Source organism: Ascaphus truei, chromosome 5 (genome assembly GCF_040206685.1).
Source record: "Ascaphus truei isolate aAscTru1 chromosome 5, aAscTru1.hap1, whole genome shotgun sequence".
Classification (NCBI taxonomy): domain Eukaryota; kingdom Metazoa; phylum Chordata; class Amphibia; order Anura; family Ascaphidae; genus Ascaphus; species Ascaphus truei.
Genome location: NC_134487.1, coordinates 166317685 through 166344595, shown reverse-complemented (window position 1 = coordinate 166344595; position 26911 = coordinate 166317685). Strand labels below are relative to the sequence as shown.

The 26911-nt window shown below is 41.4% G+C and overlaps 1 protein-coding gene across 1 annotated transcript in view; it reads right to left on the bottom strand.

The window, feature by feature from the left end:
- The window catches only part of FSTL4 (follistatin like 4), a 1082354-nt gene that overhangs the window by 371063 nt on the left and 684380 nt on the right, over positions 1 to 26911 (bottom strand). The window contains exon 6 of the mRNA XM_075601182.1: positions 15301 to 15421. Coding sequence (XP_075457297.1) covers positions 15301 to 15421 — 121 coding nt within the window. The remainder of the gene's footprint in view (positions 1 to 15300; positions 15422 to 26911) is intronic.

Sequence of the window (26911 nt, the reverse complement as noted above, 5' to 3'; positions counted from 1 at the left end):
CAGCAAAACCCCCGCATTGACTGGAGGTCGCGCACTCCTATACGATGGGAATCAAGACCAAAGGACATACTCATCTCTAGCACCATTCCTCCCATGCAACACGCGGGGATTACGGTTCTGTCTACTCCTAAAATCGACCTACCAGAGCCCTACTCTGACTTCCTGGACATCTTTTGCAAGACTAGAGCTGAGGTATTGCCCCCCCACAGGTCTTACGACTGCCCAATAGACTTGATTCCTGACGCTGCACTCCCTAGATCCAAGTCATATCCTCTCTCCTTACCGGAGACTAAAGCCATGGACAAATACATTTGTGAAAACCTGGCTGGGGCATTGCTGTGTTAATAGTGGTTTATAGTGGTAATAGGGTTTTATACGCCACTCATCATTGCCCGCCCCGTTTTTTTTTTCGTCAAAAAGAAAGACAATTTGCTTCGACCTTGCATCAACTACCGGGGCCTTAAACTGCTCACGGTCAAAAAACGGTGCCCCCTCCCCCTCATCTCTAAACTGTTTGATAGACTCCAGGGGGCTAAGTTGTTCACGAAACTGGACCTCCGTGGGGCGTACAACCTTATTCGTATTCGGTAGGGTGACGAATGTAAGACCGCCTTCAATACACGTAGCGGCCATTACGAATACCTGGTGATGCCTTTTGGGCTCTGTAACGCTCCAGCGGTCTTTCAGGATTTCATAAACAAAATTTTTTGAGACGTACTCAATTCCTTTGTTATCGTGTATCTAGACGATATCCTCATCTTTTCTAACAATCTTCAGGATCATGTTCAACACACCAGGCTCATCCTTTCCTGTCTCCGTTCTAACCACTTGTACGCCAAGAAGCAGAAATGCCTTTTTCATCAGACCTCTACACCCTTACTTGGTTACATCATCTCGGACAAGGGCTTCTCTATGGACCCCGAGAAACTCAAAGCCATACTCAATTGGCCGCAACCCAATTCCCTCAAAGCCATTCAATGTTTTCTAGGCTTTTCAAATTATTATCGAAGTTTTATTAGGAATTTTTCCACCAAAATTGCGCCCATCACCGCTCTCACGAAGAAAGGGGTCAACCCCTCAGCCTGGTCTCCTGAGGCAGCTTCAGCTTTTGAGAATTTAAAACGAACATTCCTTTCTGCTCCCATTCATGAACATCCTGACACTATCCTACCCTTTATCCTGGAGGTTGATGCATCGGATTGCGGAGCAGGTGCCGTACTCTCACAAAGATCTTCCCCGCAAGACAAATTGCACCCCTGCGTTTTTTTCTCCAATTTTTTTTCTTCTGCTGAGAGGAACTACGATGTGGGCAATAGAGAACTGCTGGCTATCAAGATGGCCCTTCTGGAGTGGAGGCACCTTATGGAGTGGTCTAGAGAGCCAATTTCTATTCTTACTGACCACAAGAACCTTTTATATATCGAGACTGCACGTCATCTGGGCTCTCGCCAGGCTCGCTGGGCACTCTTCTTCTCCAGATTTAAGTATACCTTATCATACATCCTCCCGGGCACCAAGATTGTGAAGGCGGATGCCTTATCCAGACAGTTCTCCCTGGAGGAGAGACCCAAAGAAGTTACCGAGACCATTCTACCCAAGGGACTCATAATTTCTGCTGCCTCGTTCAACATACTGGACAAGATCCGTAGGGCTCAATGAAACATTCTGTGTGGTCTAGATGTACAAGAAGGGAGGCTTTATGCTGCCCGTGAATTTCTCCCCAAGATCTTGGAATGGGGTCATTCTTCCCGCTCTGCAGAACATCCCGGCTTCAGGAGAAACCTTGACCTCATCCAACGCACTTTCTGGTGGCATAACATGGCTAAAACCATGAAATTCACCAGTGCCTGTCCCACCTGCGCCCAAAGCAAAGCCCTTCGACAGGAACCCTCTGGCTTACTTATGCCTCTACCTATTCCGGAACACCCCTGGGCCCATATCTCCATGGACTTTATCGTTGAATTGCCCAGATCAAGGGGGATGAACACAATTTTGGTAGTAATAGATTGCTTTTCTAAGCAAGTACACTTTATTCCCCTCAAAGGTCTGCCCACCTCACCCGCCCTCGTGGATATTTTTTCCAAGGAGATTTTTCGGATTCATGGGATTCCCACTTCTATAGTTTCAGACAGGGGCTCTCAATTCGTGTCCAGGTTCTGGTGAGCCTTCACTAAAAGGCTCAGAATTTCCCTATCGTTTTCCTCGGGATATCATCCCCAAACTAATGGACAAACGGAGAGAGTCAACCAGACGTTAGAGCAATATCTGCGCTGTTTTGTGTCCGAGACCCAAGATAACTGGTCAGAGTTGCTGCCCTGGGCAGAATTCGCTATTAATTCTGTGAAGAATGAATCTACCCGCGAGTTCCCATTTTTATAAATTACGGATTCCATCCTGCTCATCTTCCTATCTCCAATACTCCCTCGGGAGTGCCGGCTGCCGACGAACGGATCTCGTTACTTCAGGATTCCTGGACTAAGGTTCAGTCATCTCTCCAGGAGGCTGCAGGAAAATTCAAACTCCAGGCTGACTGACGTCGCCAAGCTTCTCTCAGATACAAGCCAGGGGATAAGGTCTGGCTTTCGTCAAAAAATATTCGACTGAAAACTCCTACCCCAAAATTGGCACCTAAATTTCTGGGACCCTTCTCCATACTGGAACAAATTAACCCTGTCTCCTTCCGTCTCCAACTACCACCAGCGATGCAGATACCCAACGTTTTTCATACCTCGTTATTGAAGCCTTTTGTACAGAGTACTCTCTTTCCAGATTATACTCGTAGACCCGACCCTGTGATAGTTCAAGGACACGAGGAGTCTATAGAGGATTCACGTCTCTCCAGGGGGAGAGTCCAGTTTCTCATACACTGGAAGGAGTACGGTCCTGAGGAACACATCTGGCTTCCCCGGGGTCACATCCACGCCACTACACTCTTGAACCATTTTCATAAGAAGTACCCTTTGAAGCCTTGGAAGGATTGTCCAGAGTCCAACCCTCGAGGGGGGGGGTACTGTCAGGAAGCAGGGCTCACGCAACACCTCCTTACCTGCCTCGGAGGCTGTTGCTGCCACCCTCACTCCCCGCTGGTGTATCCCCAGCATGGTGCCCGGCGATCCTGGCCGGCGCTGGCTCACGCGGCCGCCGTCTTGTCGGGGCGCGTGCAGGGGGATCTTACACAGCGCGCGCCTCCAGCGGTAATTTATTAAACCCTCTGGGCTTCTGGCCACGCCCCCCATCAGCAGCTGCAGCCCCGCTCCTGCCTTTACGCTCCACAGCTGAAGACAGGCAATGATCACAGCCTGCACCTATCGCAAAGCGCTCCATGGCACACCCCTTCTCTGTCTCTTTCTCTGATTGGTTCACCCACATTTATTATCCCTGTTCTCCCTGGGAATCATTGCTCGGCATAGCTTCTGCTAGTTTGGTTGGTTTTCGCTTGTGCTCTTGTTCTCTCATATTCTTCTGGTTTGACCCAGCTTGGCTTTCGACTCTCCCACTCTGGCTCTGGACCCCGGCTTCCTCCTCACTATACAGTCTCTCTCCGCCCCCGATCTCGGCTCGCACCTCTACTTCCCGGACCTCTGGCATCCTCGACCCCCGGCTATGGCAATCACCATGATCCTTCTATCTCCGGATACGGCAAGTACCTTTGGTTACCTTACTGAAGTCTCCTAGCCTGGCAACGTATCTATCAAACTCCGGACATGCTCCTCTGCTGTGGGTGCGTGGTATTATACTTTCCACCTCAGTCTGGTCTGCGGGCAGCACTACTGTGACACCGAGTGAGCCAGGCTCTGATTGCCCGAAGGTCTCTCCTGAAGGGGGATACTGTAAGATTTCCAGTCGAGGCTTTGGCTGGAACCCACCTTTACCTGGCTGCTGTGGACATTTTGATTACTGACAGCCTACTATATTGGCTGAACCTTTTTAAGGGCTTAAATAGCAGCCAATGACTTGCAGCCCCTGCCTGAGCTTTGTAAACTTATTTTTTGATCATGGCCACCCTGGACTCTAGTTCCTGAGCCTTCATAGTGGCTTGACAGTCCCTGTGGATTTCCTATCCCTGTGGCTTCCCTGTTCATTTGGAATTTCTGTTGCTGACCCCGGGGCCGTGACCCTGACCTCGCTGCCTTCTGTCTGCCATGACCTTTTTCCTGTCGCCTGGATTCTGCACAACTGACGTCTGCCCTGACCCTTTGCCTGCTTACCATCCATGGATACTCTAACATGACTCTGTCGCTGGGCTCTGGTCGGTAAATTGGCATCCCCACTTCAGCCCTGCAGTTCTGCTTCCTGATCAGAGACGAGCATCGTCACATAAACTCCTTGAATGTCTTGTATTCTCTCACTTGCTCCATTTTCTCAACACCAATTATCTCCTAGACCCTCTACAATCTGGCTTCCGCACTGCTCACTCTACTGAAACAGCCCTCACTAAAATAACTAATGACCTCCATGCTGCCTGTCATGATAATGTCATGAGATATTAGGTTTTTTAATCCCTCTTGTGCTGAAGGGGTTAATGAACTACAGTTTGAATATAAAATACAACATGTGTGGTCTGTCTTGTCAGGAATCTGTGGAGGCTTCAAAAGGCCTTGATTGAAGTTGGGTGTGAAAAGTAAAAAGAGTGGGTTTATTGTATGTTAACACCTTTTTGCAGGCCTAGTGTATATGGCTGGTAGATTCGAGATAAGGGAAATGTCTGGATACTTGGGTGTAAAATATAGCCCCTGTGACAACTTTCTATGCATAGGAGACCGAGTTTCAAAGCATTTCTCGGCAAGGGGTTTATGGATGGCCAGGGGCGTGGCTACAGAAGGTATCAAACCAAGAGTAACCTTATTAAATATGAGAATATCATGTGACGTCTACTGCTGAACATGCTAAAAATTACATGTGTGTATCCGTGGAACCGAGTCGCACATAAGGATTACAGACACGTGAGGTCTAGCAGTTACTAAGAGACAGATATTAATATTTCTCTTAATTTTAGGATTACACGTTTATATGTAGTCTCATTGTGTCCACCATGCGCATGTGCGGTTCGATGTGACGTCAGTGCATGGTGTGGGATGCCGTGGTGTCACTAAGAAATGGTGGCGTGAAACGGGGCCTCCCTGAATGTGTTCTTAAGGTATGTTGATTGGTTTGTTATGGACTCCTAATAAAGTGCAATGTGCATGAAATGCGTAGGAGGTCCGTTTTTACCTCCCTTTTTTAAATAGACATAATAAAGATCTTATTTTTATTATAATTTTGGACCCACTCTCTTGGCTGTGCACTGTATCTCCCCCATTTTTGTCCACCATGAGTGCCTGAATATATTGATGTGTCTCACGTCTGAGTAAGCATTACAGAAGTGAAGTTATGAGTACATTTAGATGTGGAAAAGGAGTTTAAAACGTCCTTCAGTGGGAGGTGTTTTACGCTGTCTTAAGACTGACAAACTTTACAACAGGGGCTGGGTTTAGGTTGTGTTCAATGGGAAAGAATTGTATTTAAGTCTGAGCAAGTATTATGAAAATCAGATGTCCACAGAGGTGTATTTGAGACCAGATATGGGATATTTCATCGTCTCCAGTGACCTCTCTTGGGGAAAATCTATGGCATTTGGAAAAGTGTAGGTTTTCATTTATGTTTTCCACTTTTATTTTAAGAAGCTGTTATGCCTTATATTGTAACTGTATTTTTTTTGTAATACCTTTTCTGTAACCTAAGCACTGTATTTTTATATATATTAAAACATTTAATAAGTAATGCTTTGGGCTCTGAATGAACTGCTGCACACTCGGGAGACAATAATTTATGCATTCGGACACGTTACTACAACTGATTTTTGTGTGTTAAAGTGCATAGTATTTCTATAATAAACAGGGACATGAGGCCCTGGCAAATATTAGTCTGATATCTTTTATCATATTTGCATATCCTCAGGTGGTGACAGTGGATAGATCCGATTTGCAATTGAGTAGGGGTTAATATTAACTCATTAGTTCCTGGAGGAGGAGAAAGGTGGGGTGGATAGAGTAGCCGTGTGTATTAAGCCTGGTTGCATATTTAAGTCACATGCTCACTTGTGTGCTGTTTATGGCGGTGGTATATTGGAACGGATTGAGGAGATATACATCTCATTTGAGGGACCTTTGCGGAGGTGAAGGGTGGGGCGGGCTGTGTGTTGATTTTTGATCCTGTAGAGGAGATATTGTCCATTTGACAGACCTTTGCGGAGGTGAAAAGTGGGAGCGCTTGAAGTATCAGTATTAACCCTTGTCCCGTATGCAGGTTGCGTGCTAGCAGGATGCCGTACGTGACACTGCCAAAAACACAGGTCATTACACTTTGCTCATATTACTTGACCTCTCTTCAGCAATTGTTACTGTGGAGCCCCTCTTCTCCTTCACACTCTTCATACTCTTGGAATTCGTAACAAAGCTCTCCCCTGGATCTCCTCTTACCTCTCCCATTATATTTTCAGTGTCTCTTTTGCTAACACCTCCTCGTCCTCTATCAATCTCTCTATGGGGGTACCTCAGAGATCTGTCCAGGGTCCTCCTCTTTTCTCTTTTCATACTCTCTCTAGGTGATCTAATCTCTTGGGTTCAAATATCACCTCTATGCTGATGACACACATATTTACTTTTCAACCCCTGACCTTACACCTGCTGTACAGACTAAAGTTTCTGAATGTATCTCTGCTATATCATCCTGAATGGCCCTTTGCTGACTTAAACTTAACATGGTAAAAACAGAGCTCCTCATACTTCCTCCCAAACCTGGCCCTACTACCTCCTTCCACATTACTGTTGAAAGTACCATCATTCACCCAGTAGCCCAAGCACACTTTCTAGGGTCATACTTGACTCCTCTCTCACATTCTCCTCACATTCAAAAGGTAGCTAAAACCTGTTGTTTTCCCCCTCCGCAATGTTACAAAGATACATCCTTTCCTTTCTTGCTCGACTGCAAAAACTCTGACACAGACCCTCATTCTCTCCTCTCAACTACTGTAACTTCCTGCAGTCCGGTTTTCTTGCCTCTCACCTGTCTCCCCTACAATCTATCCTAAATGCTGATGCCAGAATCACTCTACTATTTCCAAAATCTGTCTCAGCGTTTTCCCTGCTGAAATCCCTCTCCTGGCTTCCTATCAAATCCTGAATCACGAACACCATTCTTCTCCTCACTTTTAAAGCTTTACACTCTTACACTCTTCTGCTCCCCCTTACATCTCAACCCTAATTTTTCATTATACACCATCCCAACTCTTGCGTTCTGCTCAAGGATGTCTTCTCTCTACCCTTTTTGTATCTAAAGCCCTCTCCCAACTTTAACCTTTCTCACTGACTGCTCCACACCTCTGAAATGCCCTTCCTCTCAATATCCGACTAGCACCCTGTCTATCCACCTTTAAGACCCACCTAAAAACACACCTGCTTAAGGCTATGTCCCCAGAGTGAGCTGCTGCACTCTATGACGTGCACGGCGGGAACAAGATCCGCCCATCAAAGGGTTCGGGCCCACTAGCTGCCTGCTCGCGCTTGTAGCAATCATTATGCGTGACCACATTTTCTAAAGACTTGATTTTTGTCTTTTGTTGTGGCGAAGGAGCGCTGACCACGTCACAGCGGCGGTTCAGCCAATGAGGGCTAACCAGCTGTGTGATGTCATTGCCGTGTCATTGCCGTGCCCCCGCCATGACCCCCCCCCGCCCATCGCGATCTTGTCTTTGCCCCTGATGTGCAATTGCTGTGTCATTGCCGTGCCCCCGCCATGACCCCCCCCCGCCCATCGCGATCTTGTCTTTGCCCCTGATGTGCAATCACTGACCACAGATCGCGGTTTGCCAAGGTGCATGTGCCACCAGCCGCTCCGACCCCAGCGCAGTGATTGGGATCGTAGCCTAAAGAAACATATGATTAGCTCCCTGGCTGATAATTTACACCTCATACATAAACCTTGTCCCCTTGCAGACGCACTTACCAGAACACCCTCTCTCTCTCTCTCTCTGTACGTTCTTCCTACCAACCAATTAGATTGTAAGCTCTTCTGAGCAGGGACTCCTTTTCCTAAATGTTACTTTTATGTCTGAAGCACTTCTCCCCTTTATGTGTTATTTATTTTATTTGTTGTTATTTATATGATTATGTTACATGGATTACTGCTGTGAAGCGCTATGTACATTAAAGGTGCTATATAAATAAAGACATACATACATACGACTATATTAAAGAAGGATACCTGCATAATCTGATCTATGCTTTATGATTACATTTTATTGCAACATATTGCAATATAGTACAAGGATGGTTGTGACATCTCTAATACAGAGTGCCTTTCCTGGTAATGTACAGGTTAATAAAGGCTTCAATCAGACTTAGAACTTTGCAACTAATATTGACAGATTTACTATAAATCATTCTTCCTGTTATTACACAGGTTATTAAGAATTTATATTAGCGTTAGGGACCCCTGAATTGTGGTCTGCCGTGACGTTGGCTCAGGGGCTTACAACAATTTTGGCCAAAAATGTCAAACTAAAAGACCATTTTACTTAATAGATATTTATACATATATATTTAGGCACTGTACCGTGTATGATTTTCACTGGATGTGCTAAAACTGAGCTTTGTCTGTGTTTTATGTGCTGTCTCTGGTTTTAAATACTTTATTGCTAAACAAAAAGAAAAGAATATCACAATATATTTATCTGATATTTGCAACGTACCATGCTCAATGACACCGGATATGTGTATTTAATCTGTGTGTCTGTTATTTGAGCATTGCCATGTATAATCTTTTAGTAAACAGATTGAAATGTGTTGTGTGAGGAATATGATTCCTAATTACCATAAATAGAAAGTATTAGGGGTTAGCTGTGCATATTTAGATTCTTTACATGAGAAAAACTGAGAAGGATTATAAGACTCTGTTTCAGTCAAGAAACAAACAATGATGCAACACTAAAGCAGTTTGCTAATTACTGTATACCCGAGTATTATGGGTGTAAGACCTAAACTACTCTAAATTAATAAGCACCAACTAAAATATTGTAAGTACGTGAAATGATAATTGTATTGTTACAGCAATGTCTATTTCCTTATAACCGGAGCTGCTAATGACCAAGGAAATCATTTTACCACAAATGTCTCCATGAGCCTTTTGGAGTTGAGTTCAGTGGACATATGTAATATTTAATGTTATTTATGGCAACCTAAACAGTGACATCTTATACATGTTGTTGGTGTCCAGTACATATCTCCTTAACAAAAACATCATAGAATTGCTCTGTAACTAAGTATCAGCAGTCAAGCTGAAAGAGTCTAATAAGGTTGGTAACACGAGTAAATACATTATTTAGTAGCATGAATGATTTTACAAGATGCCATGGGGTCATTCTGCTTATAATAGAAAAGGTACAGTAAAAGTAGGGACATATTCTGAAATGTTTCTTACATTTGTAAAAATTAAATTAAAATTAAAAGTCTAGTAAATGTATTTCTTAAAAGATTCTTATGCATATTTTTCTATTATGTTACAATACACTGGAGTCTTCTTAACTCAATGCAAAAGTCACTAATCAAAGAAAGCTGGTTAGGGCTGGATTCCTTGAGGACTGCCCCTCCTAGGGGAGAGAGACAGACGGAACATACAGTTAACATATAGTGAGATATATACTGTAGAAAATGGTAAAGAAAAAGGAGGATAAAAAGACAGAGGAGACAGGTGCCTTGTATCAACAAGCCCATTAATATCGTTTATTAGGGGCAATCAATATTCCTGTAATGCTTTTGGAAATCCCCAAACCTTCCTCTTTATTTGGGCACTGAATAGAGATAATTCCCAACATCCCTGATGAAACGATAATCAAAACACACGACGGCTTGTACTTTTTACCCTAGATTTATGATCCGACAATGATATATACTCAGTTATGATGGTCGATTTTTTAATATCTTAACCTAACTTAAAGCAGCAAAATGTGAAATCATATGGTTTTTTTTAAAAATAAATCAGCTCTGTAGTATTAGTTAATACTTAGTGCATTTTTTAAAATTATTATTCATCACAATGTCATTTTTATTGAGTTTTAAAGCATCCGTTGATTGCTATAGCAGGTTTGAGCCTACCTCCCAAGCAGTGCAAGATCTTTACAACACCTTCCTAGCAATTTGTGGCAAGATTTCCTAGCAGTTTGTGCTGGAAACTGTAACAATATGTAATATTACCGAAGTAATATAAGGATACATTGTTGCTGCTGAGTTACATTGAGTGAAACAGCCATTATGTTAGGCACACAATCAGGATTTTTACACATCCAAACTATTTCTACTATTTCTACTATTTCATAGTAATTGGACCCTGAATATGCCTTCCCATGGGATGCAGTGAGAGAACTCCCCAGCACTGCCTAAGTTCAATGAATATAACTTTTATTTTGAAGTTTGAATACGACATTTCTCAGAGGAGAAACAAATCAATGCTAGTAAGCTAATGAATTATTTCCTGCTTTGTTCTGATAGCTGCAACAACTTGAAAGAAGACCACATGCAGGGAGAAAAATTGCCAAGGGCACGCTGCGGTACATAAATTGTCAATACCCAACGCTTATGATGGTTTGTTCTAGTTGATATCACTATTACAATGGTACTTGAGATCATCTTAAATTCAACTAAATTGCCTGAAGTTAAAATAAGCAGCGGTTGATTATTACATTTAGGTGGCCTTGCCCAACTAAAAAACAGCTCTACTTCATCTAAAGTCATGTAATTTTTTTCTAATTAAACATTGTAACTAATAACAGAAAGATATATAGTGAAATGTCCAGCGATTAACACTTTACCTAAGCAGCTGTTCTTTATTTTGGAGTACTGTATATCTAATTAAAAGTACGTTAACACCTATATGCCATTTGTTTTAAATTCCCACCTAAGATTTTCACCCTGAAGGTGATATTCTGTTCGACTGAATTAATTCTACATCATGAATATTGCAAGACCTATTTGTTTAATTTTTGCATGAAATTAAATGACAGTTTCCCATACTTATTGTTCAGCAGATTCTTTGGCTACACATTGCGATTTCTGACAACGTTATTAAAAATCGAATGCCTAACCAGTATAAACTAAAGTTATACATGAAGTTGATCCAGTACTTGTATCATTTATAAAATAGCTCTCAATTCAATAGTGTGCACTTAAATACACTTTCTTGTTCAGTTTCAATTGCATCATCTTCAAGAAAATTACCAATCCAAATTTGTTAATAGGAGTATCACACTAAACAAGCAGTTTGCTCTCAAAGCGGTAGCTTTGCAAAAACCTGTGCGTTTAACTTTTTGCATCATGTTGTAGGCCCGGAAGCATTGCATGGAAACCAATTTATCTTTGCATCTGAAATTGTCTCTTTTCAGAGGGTCATTCCCATTTGGCAACATGTATTAAGATTGATATAAAGTGAAAACATGACCTATGTTACATCTCCTCTACACTATAATTGTTTGTTTTTTATATAATAATAATAATCTATGATTAATAGGTTTACTCTATATTTACCTCTAAATGCCTAATTGTGATGAGCACAATATAACAGTGACGGCCGCTCTGACGATGCTCGTGGAGATGCGGAGAGAGTCCCTGAGCATGCGCTTAATCGCGGCGACGGCTGCATCTGTGCATGTGTGAGCCGACAGGCTCATCTACGCATGCGCGCGGAAACAGCCTCTTTTGCCCACAACTACCCTCATTTGCCCACACTGACGTCGCATCCGTCTCACTGACAGTACTTCCGTCTCCACACAGGAGCCAGCAAAGAAGTTTCACTTCAAAAGGCCTGAAACCAGTAAATCAATCTCATCCGTAAACAACTCAATGAAAACTTGCCATGTTCCCAAGTCCTATTTTAATGGTTCGGTCATTCTATATTTCCTAATTGTCCAATACAGATGCACTCACGGTACTTAAATTAGGTGCCGCAGGTGCTCAGCAAAAACAGTCCAGTGGAATCAGACAAACCTGTGATTGAGTGGGGTCTTAATTCCTTAGGCAATAACAGACTCATACAGAGCACCCTTCCCATTGCCATTATCCTATATGTTAAAGATAAATGCCCCAGTAACGATTGCAACTATTTCAACGTAATCTTTTTAGCCCCTACAACTCTTAACTCAGAAATGGATCATTTTGTTGGGCAACCTAAATAACATCTCCACTGTATCAACTTCTATCCCCAGGATTATAACACCATCGTAGGATGTTCTGTTTTCTCCTTTGTCAATGGAACCCCAAAACATCTTGCTACACCATGAAGGTACACAGCAAGTGAAAACATACAGTAACTCATTATCTGCTGGATCAATAAAAAGAAATCATCCAGATAGTGAAGAACTGAGTTCTTACCAGTCTCTCTGTGAACCAACCATTACCAGAACGACAGTGAACAAGTCAAAATAATAAAGAGATGGAGCTTCCCATCGGCAAGCAAATATCCACAAAGAACCACTCATTAAAACAACACCCGAACACATGATAATGAGATGAGACTGGATTTACCGGCAACCATAGGGAATGCTAAATCAATATTCGTTTTAGCCAATTGCGCTATTTTTACTTCCCTCACAAACTCCAATACTTTGTCCAATAAAATAAACGATACTTTAAAATCCTCCTTATCTATCCCGTTATTCGCTGAATCGCCTTTGGATACAATAGGTGTTGGCTCAGTCTGAATTTAACTGATCTAGAAAAATAACTCAACCGTCAACCTAATACACACAAAATATGAACAGAGGTGCACTGGGGTATATACATATATAAAGAACAAAAGTTAACTCATGGTTAACAATAGAACTCATATACCTGCACTCAGAGTATTGCACATCATTTACATCAGCTGTAGTAGCCTGGGATACCAATTGTACCACTAGGTGGAGTAAGTTAACCCCTTCCCAATGACACACTAGAGTGAGTATTATCTCATAAAAATGCAAAAATAATAACGTTTTATTGTTAATATTCAACAGCGACGACTTTAAAATATATACACAGCACAATAATGTTAAAATCCCCTATGGGGCGACTCATGAACATGAACCTTTCTCAAGAGCAATCAAACAGTGTTTAAACCAAACCATATAATCCCTAAACCCCACTGAGAGACTCCAAAACAGGCTCCAAAAATATCAGCTAAACCCCCAGTGACATCAGAAGAGTGATGTGAAGAGCTAGTTGGGCCTAATGAGTCCAAAGTGCAAATAGAGAGTGGAGCAAACGGCCATGGACAAATTACCACAAGAACTCACAGCAGTATATAAAATAAGCACACATATATTGCATACTCAGTCAGTAATGGTAATATAAGAAAAATACAGTAGCAATATCTAGTAATAGAAGTTATAAACAATGGTATAAAAATTCACCAATACAGTATGTGGCTAGGAAAGTAAGCGCAAGCTATGAAGAGGCTGTTGTAGAGGGGTATGAAGGGAAGGAGGGGGAGGGGGAGGGAGACAAGGACGGGGACTGGGTGAACAAAGCATATTCAAAAGTTCCAAATATGTGCACAAATTAATGTTAGAAGTCCTGTTACTTCAGAAAGTACATTTGAAGTGCAGGATTACTCGATCGTATAGTGCGTCTCCACCTACTGTATGCGTATCCTGTCATGAAAGAAGACACAGCACTGCAGAAAATATGCTGTAGTACTGTGTCTTCTTTCATTGAACCTGGTGTTTTGGTGAAGTATTTCTTTATTAGTGTTTTTTTTATCATGTGCACTTGTATCTTTTTGCTCTTTGAGGTGTACATGCATTTTTACAATTATATATTTATATTTGACAGAAAACAACACAAAAATATGTAGCGCTAAGGTGGATATAAGTGATAATATTTATATATATATATATATATATATATATATATATTTATATATATATATATACACACTGTACACACAGAACTGTACTGTAAGTGTATCTTTATTTATGAACAATTCTCGCATTTCTTGCAAAAACACAGCTACATTTATACTTCTTTATGTCTCAGAAAACTGATATGTCATTATGTTCTTCCAAGATGAGTGGCTTGCTGAGGAAGTTGATAATTAGGCAATGAGCTGCTATCAGCGGAAGAATATACTATTACCTCATGGCAATCCATTATTCTGTACACAATAGTTTTAACGCAAGTGATTGAGGAGTTACAAGATTTATTAAATGACAATAAACTAATGTCTTTGTCCTTACTCATATGTAGTATTTCTATCACCTATTTAAAATATACTTAACCAAAAATGCTTCTAAAGGAATAATGGATTTAAAATTCAAGTGACATTGACATTTTATCGATCCTACGGATGTGTTTGTTTGTGTAATTACTTTTCTTGGTAACATATTATATATCAAGTACATTCTGGTGGAACTTGACACCAACTACTAATCCTGATAAACATGACATTTTATTCAAGTCTATAAATAAGAGTTTGAGTGGGTAGGAACAAAGATTGTCATCTGAACTATGCCACTTGCAAATACAGTCGTTGAAATAGGTCATCACAAAGTAGACTGCAGATATACCATCTTAATGCACTAGCATTGCATGTATGACACTTAATTTAACCAAAATAATACAGGTCTTGAAAGAACAAGAACAGAAAAAGGCCCCCGTATTCTAACACTCTTTCTAATGTTAAATGAATTAAAATGTAACCTTTATCAGTATCAAAGCAATCGTGATTGTCAAAGGGGCCGTGCAACCTCAGGCACTCAAATGGTTCAAGTGTATGAATAGTTTTACAACTCAGTGCTGACCACTCCAGTTTTGGTATTGCTCCAGCTGAGATAAAGTAATGTACAAAGCTAATAAACATCACCTAAATTATGAAACAATTATTAGGGATGGCAGAAAACTCTTCTCCAACACATTTTGCTTGCACCTTTAATTTACCTTTAGATATGGCAAGTTTCAAATTTCTCACCAACAATACAGTAGCTATAATATATATATTTATATATATAACACTTCTGAGAAATAGATTTGTATTAATTGTTGTATTACTTTCAATTTAAATAGGAGTTTATCATAAGTGCTGGGGAGAGAAATCATTGTTGGTTCCGTTCGCTCAATGAAATAAAGCAGATGTAGAATGTTGACTAGTTATGGTGTCACAGAAATGAACTAAAATTAAAAATATAGTATATTCTTCTATCATGTTATAGGAATGTCAATTATTATCCATTAGATAACATACAGTATGTTGTATTGTTTTGTTTCCAAACATATTACTGGTATAGCGAGGACTTACGGAATGCAGTATAGAGTTCTGGAAGTGTTAGGTAGCCGTCATTGTTGTAGTCATCAAATCGCAGTAGATCTCCCACTGTACAATCCAAAAAATCATCTTCTAGTTCTTCCTGCTTTGTAAACTATTGAATATAAAACATAAATGTAAATGCAATGCAGTAATAATATAAAAGTTTGAACACACACATACATCTATACATACATACATATACATACATATATATATATATATACACATACACAGATCATGTGAACCCCTGATGAAGTGGTGATAGCCATGAAATGCGTAGGGCAGTATTGTGCTCTTGTTGGAGAGTAATTAGGGGATTGATGGTACCAAGTGGTTCCAGAAGTGAGAGAACAGAAGTGACATGGGTAAATAATGGAAGTGATGTCACTGAGCGAGCTGCAACTACAAGGTACAGGGATACTACAGAGATACACCGTTAAGGTCTCCACTTTACAGACAGGCGAAGTAAACTCTATCTTGCATATGATAATCTGTTATTTATCTGTTATCCTCGAAGGACATTACATACCTGTGAATATTTAAACCTGCATTTTTTTAAAGTACCATGGTATTTTGCGCTTCTCATATCTAAATTGTTTACATTTCTAATGTTGGACTGGAGATCCAGAAATCAAAGAAGCAGCAAAGACCTTTCATAAGAAGAACATTCACAAAAGGACGATTGAATCTGATCTCCTTAATGAGAAAACAAATATTTAAAGTTTATTATTTCTTCTTTGCACTAGGAATGATTTTTTGGGTTCATGAACTAGATTTATGATTCTTATTAGTTTTTAACAAATATATATATCTTCCTTTAGTATAGCTCACATATAGGGTGATGTACAGTAGGGTTGTTTATATTATTTTTCTAGAAGGTCCTGTTATATTTTCATACACTCTTAGCTGTTTACCATCACAGTTTATTATGTAGAGTGTTTATTCTCTGTCATATAGAGGTAGATATGTTATATATAGTATATGTATATTTACATTCTTATATTATTGGGTGTAACTCACAGAGCGCACTGACACTTTGCGTGTGGTTTTGTGTGTGTGTATAAGATTCAATTGTTTGCTCCATGGCACGCCATTTATCATTCTATTTATCCAACAGTATTTTTTCTTGATTTGCTGTATGCATATGTATATATACTTGCATAAATTGCAAGGAAGTATCAGATGAAATGTAGCACCATTATTTCCAAATTAAAAAATAAACATTCTTTTCAATTAAAACTTCAAAGTTTCACTACAATACAATTTATTTTTGTTATTGAAAGACCCAACAATTTTATTTTTAATATAGAATTTAGCGTAAAGGGTGCCGTTTTTTAATCAAAGCCTCAGAAGGCATTTTGAGAAATTAGTCACAAATGCTGGATTTTGCCAGCTTTCACATACAAATGTCAAGACATTGAGCACAATACAGTAGCCATTTATTCTAAACCCTGAAATAGGGCTTTGTGCAAGAGAGCCCTGAAATAGGGTGACATAATTCTATCCAGTAGAGTACCCATTGACGTATACATACCTCCAAATAGTAATTTATATTTCACATAGAGCCTGTGAACACACATCAGATATAAGCACATTTAAATATATAAATGGACTAATTTCCCATGTATTTTAGAGGTGTTTAAAGGTGTCTATATGGAATATAAATGTAAATCAATGGGTACTCACCCAAACTGTGGATTATGTTGTGTTTATTGCAGATAAACGTGATGGAGAGAGCATATTATTTCAGGGATCTAAACCCCTATGTCGAGTAGAGTGAATCGGCAAGGATTAATTCAATTTAGCAAATAGTCCTTATATTTTTACTATTTATTTTACATAGCATGTTTATTGCCCTAAAACAAATGACTGCTACACGCCTAGAATGACTTTATAACTTTTCTTAGCTTGATCGAGAACATGTTCATGAATTAACCATGATGAAACAGCCACATAATGTATCCCCTGTTAACTTTCATGGCAGTATCTAATGAAACCTAACCTCAGGGATTATAATACATAATGCAACCGGCATCTATTTTAATCCATTCCAACAATTCACATTTTCAACATTCAATCTTGCTCTTTTTTTGGAATTAAGAGGCAAAAAAGAAACCAAGAATAGATAGCAAGAGAACTTGACTATGAATATGAACAATGTAGTCAATTACTCTGTTCCATTTAGTTATGTTACTAGTTACCATAGAATCTCGTCTCAAACATCAAGTACATAATGATAGTTTCCCAAAATCAAACAGTCATATTTAGAAATAGAGAAACAGCATGAATTAATTCGCAATAAACTAGAATGCCACATATTTACACATTTCTTGAGGCTTGCAGTGTCAAATAGTTGATGATAAATAGAATTGGTGTTAATATCCAAAAGTTGTTTTCACCTCCACGTATGACTGTTGACACCATTCTAACCCCTTCGGACAGGCATGGCCAACTCCAGTCCTCATTGTGAGCCACCTGTGCTGAAGCAGGAATATCTCTAATACCTGACCTGTTGGTGACCCTTGAGGACTGAAGTTGGCAACCTCTGCCCTAGGATATATGCAAATTAATCCGGTACTGGCTTATTGCATAGTCTGTGCATCTCTATAAGCAAAATATCATGAAATGTCTGCATTTGGACTGTATAGGTGTAGACAAGTTTCCTTAGACTAACAGTCCCTGGAATTGGTTCCACTGAATGTCCCCATAAAGTGTGGGCATGATTTATATGGGGTTGGTTCTTATGTTCATTGTGTAATGTTATATTATTTAGAAGGTATGAGCAATAAAGTTAATGAGTACCTCTCACTGTAAGGAGGGGTGTCTATGATAAGAATAAGCGTAAAAGCCACCACCCAGGGAAGGAGGGGTTGTTCTTCTGTAGAGTAGTTAGTGTGAGAGGGTAGAGTCTGATATAGCCATCAGAGAGTGAGGGTTTTCTGGAAGAGATGCCAGAGTGTGCAGACACTGAAGATAGTTCTTCTTCTAGAGAAGTGACTGAGGACAAGTCCCTAGGGCCGAGGTGGGCAACCCTGTCACTATTCGCCACTTGTGACGAATTGGCAGCAAAGTGTGGCGAATGTAAGATTCTAGCGTGACCGGTGCGACCAGCCCTACCATCCCCCCTCAAGAACGACGTTCTGTGTAACGCACAGCCTAGCTGTGCGAGGACCCTATGGGGATAACCACTCAGCCGCCAATCTGCCTCTCTCACCTTCACGGTGCCGCATCAGAAGGGGGGGGGAGTGGAGTGGGTATGGAAGCCGATTGCCCAGTTGTGCAAGCGCCGTGGAGGGGAACCCAGGCGTCACTCCATCAAAGCCACTTGAAGAAGGAGAACTTGCCCGCTGCTGCTCCGTTCCCTGACTGAGACCAATCTTCTGTCTACCAGGTGAGTGCAGCAGCGGCTCCGTTAAACCGCCAACACCCCCCCCCCAACCCGCGTACTGCGCAGCTGACTGAAAAAAACTTTAGGACATTTGTATTTGCACTGGTTGCACTTAGGGACATTTGTATTGCACTGGTTCCCCTTGTCTATCTCCCCCCCTGTCTCTCTCTGTCTCTATTCCCCCCCTCTGGTCTTTATTCCTCCCCCCTGGTCTCTCTTCCCCACCCCACTGGTCTCTCTTCCCCCTCTCTTCCCCCCCCCCTTGTCATTCTTCCCCCCTCCTGGTCCCTCCCCTCCCTGGTCTCTTCCCCCTCCCTGGTTTCTCTTCCACATCCCTGGTCTCTCTTCCCCCTCCCTGGTCTCTCTTCTCCCATCCCCCTGGTCTCTTATCCCCTCCCCCTGGTCTCTCTCTCTCTCCCCCGTGCTGTTCAACTGAATATTTTGCAAAGTATTTGTTGAAGTATCCTGTTCCAAGAATTGTGACATTTTTAATGCATCATGATATGGGTGATCTTACTGTCCTGCATTGTGTTACTAATAAAAAGCTATTTGACAAAATCCCCACCTGTCTCTCTCCCCCCTGATCTCTCTCTCTCCCCCCGGTCTCTCTCTCTTCCGCCCCCTGGTCTCTCTCTCTTCCCCCCCTGGTCTCTCTCTCTCCCCCGCTGGTCTCTCTCTCCCCATGGTCTCTCACTCTGTCCCCCCTGGTCTCTCTCACCCCCCCTGGTCTCTCCCCCCCCCCCTAGTCTCTCATCCCCCTGGTGATGAAGGGTGTTGGGAGAGATGGTGAGGAAGGGTTCTTGGGGAGATGGTGATGAAGGGTGCTGGGGCACACTATATTACAGCCCTTGGATAGGGCCCGGCCCGGATCTGTCGTTCTTGGAGCATTTTGGCCCTTCTCACTTTACAATTTGGGCAGGCCTGTTCTAGCTTAATAGGAAGCATGGCCGCAAGCGTGAATACGCTGGCAGCGGCGGCGCTAGTGCTGAGGGGACGAGCGGAGGAGAAAGAACCATTAACGGTGGGGGGGTGTTGTTTTACATTTTCGCATGCGCAACATAATACCTACATTTTTACATGGTGTGGCTATTTTCACTTCTAATTCGCCAGACCTGTGGCTACATTGAAAAATAGGTTGCCCACATCTGCCCTAGGGGATAGGTTACAGTTGATATGTGATCCAGTGCATGTACCTCATTACTAAATAAACCTCAGTCATACTAACAACTGGTGTAGTCCTTGAAGCATGGCTAGTGAAAGAAGAAGTGTCCATGAGGTGCATCCTGAAGCCTCAGGATCCCCTTGGACTGGAGGCGCTTACCACTAAGAACCACCATGAGCCTGTCCTGATGTCCTCCTCATACCATCGCAGAGATCTACTACCTCCTGTTTTCCAACTAGGTATGATACAGAAGCCACAGAACACACTGGTAGCAGCCCATTTCCCAGAGAGGGGGGGAAAGAGGGCTACATAGGTAAACATTGTGGCAATGTTCTTTAATCATTGATTAGCTTTTCTTTCTTTAGCTGTACGTGTCACTAATCAGCTGACTATGTACATTGCTCTCACAATTGCTTTCACATAGTTAACCACGACTCAGAGCTGTAATATAAAGATTATACAAATCTAAACTTGAACTGTGCTAATTATAAACGGTCCACTACACGTGTTTCTAAGACCATAAAACAGGCCTTGAAAATCTAATGATAAACATTTATTGAATGTTCCTAACATTTGCAAGTGTTTTTTTTTACAGATAAAACAAATTAATATGCGTTGTGCAGACAGTAATCATCTGAAATAGTTGTTTCCCATCTATTCATTAAGATGTCTCCAATATATTCAAGTTGTTAAATTGCTAGTGCAGTGACGAGCATTATCATAAAATATAACCATTTGTCTATATTGGAGTCAGCAAACATTGGCAATATTTTTAACAGGGTGGGAAATGAAGCCATTTGGTCAAAAGTAATAACCATTTCTATGAAATTGTATACAGTAATGTGCTTTAATTATTCCAAACATTTATTGTACGATCGATTCCACTTTGAAGCCTATTTTAGGTGTTTTAGTGCATGCTAGAGAAGAGACACATGTGGTTTGTAAATGGCCTATATGTGCTTCATATGACGCTGCTAGACTGGCCTTAAAAGTGCAACCCATCATAGATGACATGAACACATAACGTGGTAAATAATTTAGTCATCTAAAAGAAGCTTTAAACAAATATAAAAATGAGTACAACAAATAATTAGGTGCTTTTTGTTTCTTTGGAAATAAAGTGTTACTTTTTTGATGGGCCTTTGAATGGAGAGCGGAGTTTTTGCCTGTGCATGCTCTTGTTGAACACATAGGGGCCTATGCAGAGAACTGCGAGAATGGCCATTTGCCAGACTTAGAACTCTCCATGTTTTTGGCGGATTCCCCTCGCAGTATGCAGGAAAGTGCGCATATCTGGAAGAGCAATCCGGCAGAAAGATGGCGAGCCCTGGCGAGAAGGGCTCCGCTGGCGAGATCTGTCAGCAGAGAGCGAGATCCGCCTCTCTGCACAAATCTCGCCGGCAAATAGAAATGTTTTACATAACAAATCTATTACTATTGTAGATGTGCAGGGGGTCTACGGAGATGAACCGCGTTGGTTTTATGTCTGGGGACCCCCTGCTTCCCGAGATACAGGCCCCATTTTGAGGTGCCGGTATCTCCTATGCATGGAGATAGCTCGATCACGTGACGCGGGACATTTCCATTCATAGGAGATACCGGCACCCCATAGGGGTGCCTGTATCTCGGGAAGCAGGGGGTTCCCGGACATAAAACCAACACGGTTCATGTCCAGGGACCCTCTGCACATGTACACTATTAATAAAAATACAGTAATGCTGTTTCATTACCTTAGCGGCTATCCGTTAAGGCAATGAAGGGGTTAAGTGACAGTAGCATTTTTATTGGGGACAATTGCCCTCAATAAACATAGCAAAACACAACATAATCATCCTCTGTGCCCCCAACAACCCCTAAAACCCCCTTATATACATGACCCATAGTTATTTTTTTAGACACAGGTATGGTACTATAGGCTGGCGGTGGCCCTCGGGTGTTTCCGCAGGGGTCCCCGCTTGCCTGCAGTATCAAGTCTGTTCCCCAAAAAAATAATTTAAAAACACAAATAATTCAACATAAATAAATTGGCCTTGGTACTGAAGTTACAATAATGTATCAATTTAGGCTTTTCATATTAAAAAATACATGCACAGTGTCTGGTGTTTTATTGTCCTGAGAGTCCCGACATGAGTGCACCACCGCAGTCCGTGTTCCAAAAACCCGACAGAACGTACGCTTATTTAATATGGGCCGTGATTATTGCAACAGATGATAAGATGGCAACAGTTGGTCAAATGTATCAGTATTTTATCGAAAACTATGACTTTTACAAATTTTCACCAGATGCTCATGTGTGGAAGCGTGCAATAAGGAAAAAGTTATGTATCGATCCGTGTTTTTTTCGCATTGATCCCGGTGTTATTGGAGGGTATTGGTGTGTATCACCAGATTTTTCCCGTATCTTTGATCATGGAGACTTCAAAAGGCGAAAGGTCATGTTAAAACCAACTAAGAAACGTCAGTCGCTGGCAAGCAATGCGCCAGCAAATGCGCCAGCATCCAATAACGGTCCGACCTGCTGACCGGCAACCCTTGCTGTCTGTCCCCGCCTGGATACCTGCAGCCTGAGCCGGATTTCGTGTACAGAAAGCTAGCTTGCATGTACCAAAGCAATTTCCAGCCTCATCCGCTGGCACCTGTCAACTACGTGTATAATCAAGAATACGGGACTGGCAGTGGCTCGGCGCCAGCTGATTGGCAAAGTCTATGGTGAGTAATGTTCCGTATTTTATTCTGTTTTTGAAATATCAATATCAATGCACAGTCAAGCGATTCTCCTGTAAGCAATATCATTGGCTGAGCAGCTTCTACAGTAGATACTGAACAATTGGTCGAAAGCTAGGCGCATGCGCATTGGAACCTTCTTGAAACGCATATGCGTGTCATCACATCTACAGTAGGCGCATGCGAACAGGAGATGCCCCCCGAGAAAATTATTGGTGGGACTGACTGTGGGAACTTCTTTAGGGGACTGCCTGACCATTACAGTAAAACTTGTACTTTTGTTTTTCCTCAGAAAAGAAAACTTTGTCATCTCATGAGGAAAACGGCAAATGGAGGAATTTCGATGGATAATATCGCTTTGTGTAACAATGCCTGCACATTGCTGAATCGGATTTAAAAAACCACGTACCGGAGTCTGCAGTTTAGTGGCCATTGTTATTGATTAGGATAGAATACTGTAACTGAGAGCTTCATAGAAAACCTGAAACAGTATGCTGTTGTTTTTAGACCGTATACAATAATTTTTTTTATATATATATACTGTATAATAAACCCGAAAAATAAAAAGTATGCATTTATTCTACATGTATTCCAATACATATGTGTATTCTATACCCGTACAGCATGTATTGTTTTAATACTCTTGTGATGTACAGTACTGAGCATGCCTACAGTATACAGTACAGTACAGTATGCCTGGACAGTACTGTATGTTCTAGAAACACTGTATTTTGTTACAGTATAAAAGGAGACACTGGAACAATTTAAAACAAATTAACATTTTCTTTTATTGGTGGAGTAAGTACGAAAACATTTATTTACAAATACAATTTAAAAACATTTAAAGTGTACAGCAATTCAAAACATTAACAGGTTTATGGTTTACAGCTAGTGAAAACATTTATGTACAGAAAGTCAAAACATTTACAGCGCAATAGTATGGTGTTAATAAAAAACATTTCTTTATTAATACAAGTTAAAACACGCAACATCTCCTTAATTTAAGTACATAAAGTCAAAACATTTACAGTAGGATGTTGTACAGTACAGTAAGTCAGGTCTAGTGTACGTAAAAACATTTCTTTATTAATATAATTAAAAAACAAGCAACAAGTCAAAAATTAAACAACATTTGAACAGTCACGCAAATTCGATCCCCACTAGATTGTCCTTCCAGGGCCGATGCCGTGTATGACGCAAAATGCCATTAATGGAGTCTCGAACGATTTTCATTAAAGGATCTGAAATTGAAAAATAGCGCCGCAATTCCTCCACAATAGTCCTTCTTAAATTTTCAGGACGCGCCCTTTTTTCGCGATTTCCTTCGTAGTTTACATTTTTGGCCACCCGCAGTACACCAAGTAGGACACGTGGTGCTTAAAAATTAACATGCCATACTTCTGGGGTAAACCAGCACTCATCACCCTATACTTCTCCCTGAGTGCCGGTGGCAGCTCGCGCAGGATGATGTCGGGCACCGTATCGATGCAAGCGTATGTAGGTTGGATTCTGGGAGCGGGTGTTCTTCTGGGAGCGGGTTTGCTTGTGGCGGCAGGCGACGGTAGGTTGTCTGGGAAGAAGCTTTCCTCCTGTCTTGGTCGCCGTGTTGTCTCCTGGCGTGGTCTTGACGGGGTTGTCATGTTATTCTCCTCCTCGTCAACAGCATACATGTACACAAATTCTTCTGGTAGAGGGGGTGCGCTTGGTGTTGGAAGGTGGTCGAAGGTCCCATTCATCACATCCATGCCACCCTCCTGCTCCGGCGTCGGGGATACAGGGGCATGAACACCGAGCAAATTATGTATCCCCGCTATGTCAGTCTCTATCTTCTCCATCCGTTGATCCATCTTCTCCATCCGTTGATCCATCTTCTCCATCCGTTGATCCATCTTCTCCATCCGTTGACCCATATTTAGCATGGTCTCCCGGGGATATCGACACTTAACCCATTCAGCATGTGGTCTAATATGCTGGTTCTTGTGCATGGGGTGCTGTGGACATCTGGGTGCTACAGAGGATGAGATGGGGGTTCCCTGGAGAGAAGAGGCAGCGTCGTCGAAGAAGGATGGAGGCGGTGACCTGTCGATTTCCGGGAGAGGAGAAGCGGCAGCGTCGTCGAAGAGGGATGGAGAAAGTGACCTGTGGATTTCCGGGCGAGAAGCGGCAGAGTCGTCTAAGCGTAATGGAGAATGTGACCCGTGGATTTCCGGGAGACCAGCGGCAGCGTCATCGAAGAGTACTGGAGAAGATGGGCTGTGGGTTTCCGGGAGAGTGGCGGCAGCGTCGTGGACTTGTAGTGAAGAAGATGGGCTGTAGATTTCCGAGAGAGCAGCGGCAGAGACATCGAAGCGTAATCGAGGAAGTGGCCTGCGGGTTCGATGGGTTGGCTGCCATTTGTTTTGCCTTGAGTGAACATCACCGAATTTCTTCTTGACATAAAAAGGCTTAAGTTTATTAAAACCCTTAGCCTTTGGGGTCAGCAGAAGGTTTTCTTTGTTAGCCTTAGCCTGTCGCTTTGGCCTTGGCTTGGAAACGGCTGCCGCCTTTCGCTTTTTCTGTGTGATAGGCACGGCAGAGGCAAGTGGCTTCCTGCGTCCATAGAATCAGGGTTGATCCATGGAAGCAGATAGCAAAATGCAGTATCTGGACAAGGGCAAGTTCAGATACAGATCATCGAGTGGTGGGCTATGCAAAGTGTGTAACCTTTTATGCATGGCGACGAGGTACAGGTGTTAAAAGTGGGCGTACTCTAATGTGAGTCATTAACGTATAAATACACCATCCATTTTGTGGATTCACTGCACATTAAATACACATCGAATATACATTTGTGTGCTTGTATTTCTTTCTACTCGCAGCTATACCTGTTAAAAAGATTTCAAAGGATCTCAGCATGAGAATTAAGGCGATGTACACTAGTGGACAACGAATTGCGATATCCAACGCTGATTAGCTGCTTCCGGCCTCGTTGTGCCATCAACCACCGTGTACTATCATGCACACGGAAAAACCAAACAACGCACGGGGACACCAATGGTAACTAACGCGTAGGTATATTTATATAACTATATAATACAGTATATCTATTATTGTTTATATTGCTGCATATTAATATATCTATATAGTATAGATCTATCTAATTTTATAGTTATTTCGGTATATTTATATAACTACAGTATATAATACAGTATATCTATTATTGTTTATATTGCTGCATATTAATATAACTATATAGTATAGATCTATCTAATTTTATAGTTATTTCGGTATATTTATATAACTACAGTATATAATACAGTATATCTATTATTGTTTATATTGCTGCATATTAATATAACTATATAGTATAGATCTATCTAATTTTATAGTTATTTCGGTATATTTATATAATTACAGTATATAATACAGTATATATATTATTGTTTATATTGCTGCATCTATAATTGTTTACTGTAAATGATGAGCTGTACTTGTGGCCTACTGCACTGTAACTTACCGGATTGGTTTTTTTCTGTACACTGTAGGGAGACAACTCTTCTGGTCGACAAAATAAGTGAAGAGAATGATGAGAAGAGTGCCTTAAGGGTACTTAAGGGTCAAATGCACTATGCTGAAAAATCACAATCTCACTGTATCCGAGACCAGCATAAAGAAAATGAGACGCAGAATTGGATGGAAATATGGACGTGTGAGGTTAGTACTGGACAGTACAGGAGGTTAAAGTGTTGTTTAAGAAACTGTACTGTACCTATAAAATTATTCCTTGTCATTACAGAGCGTACCCGATGATAAGGGACGTTAACAAGATCAAGAGAGTGGTCCAGGCCCAGGCATGGATCGACAGTGGAGAAACTTTCCAGGATCATCTTCACTTACGAGTCTATTGTATCGCTGGAGAGATTTGCCACCTTTGCATTCCCCAAAAAAGGTCGCATATCTATGAAGCCGCGTCCAAAAAAACACCCAGTGAAGGTGCATGTGTGGGGTGCCATCTCTAGGCGTGGACCAGGATGCATTGTCATCTTTGAAGGTAAAATAAGTCACACGCTTTTGCCTTATGCACTGTACTGTACCCTCCAAAAAGGATGAGTTGGCGCAAGGCATAATGAGTTTTTGTAACGATGTACTCATCGTGGAACAATGCAATAAATATATTGACCATATTGCGACTGTGTTGCCCATTGTGATCGCGCATGTCAGATCTATTTTTTTCCTGCCCATTTAAAGCCCATGTATGTATATATATATATATATCCCAATGGAGCTAGATACATATATGTTAATTAAAATGGTTTTGCAAATGTTAATTACATTTTTTTCATGTCTTG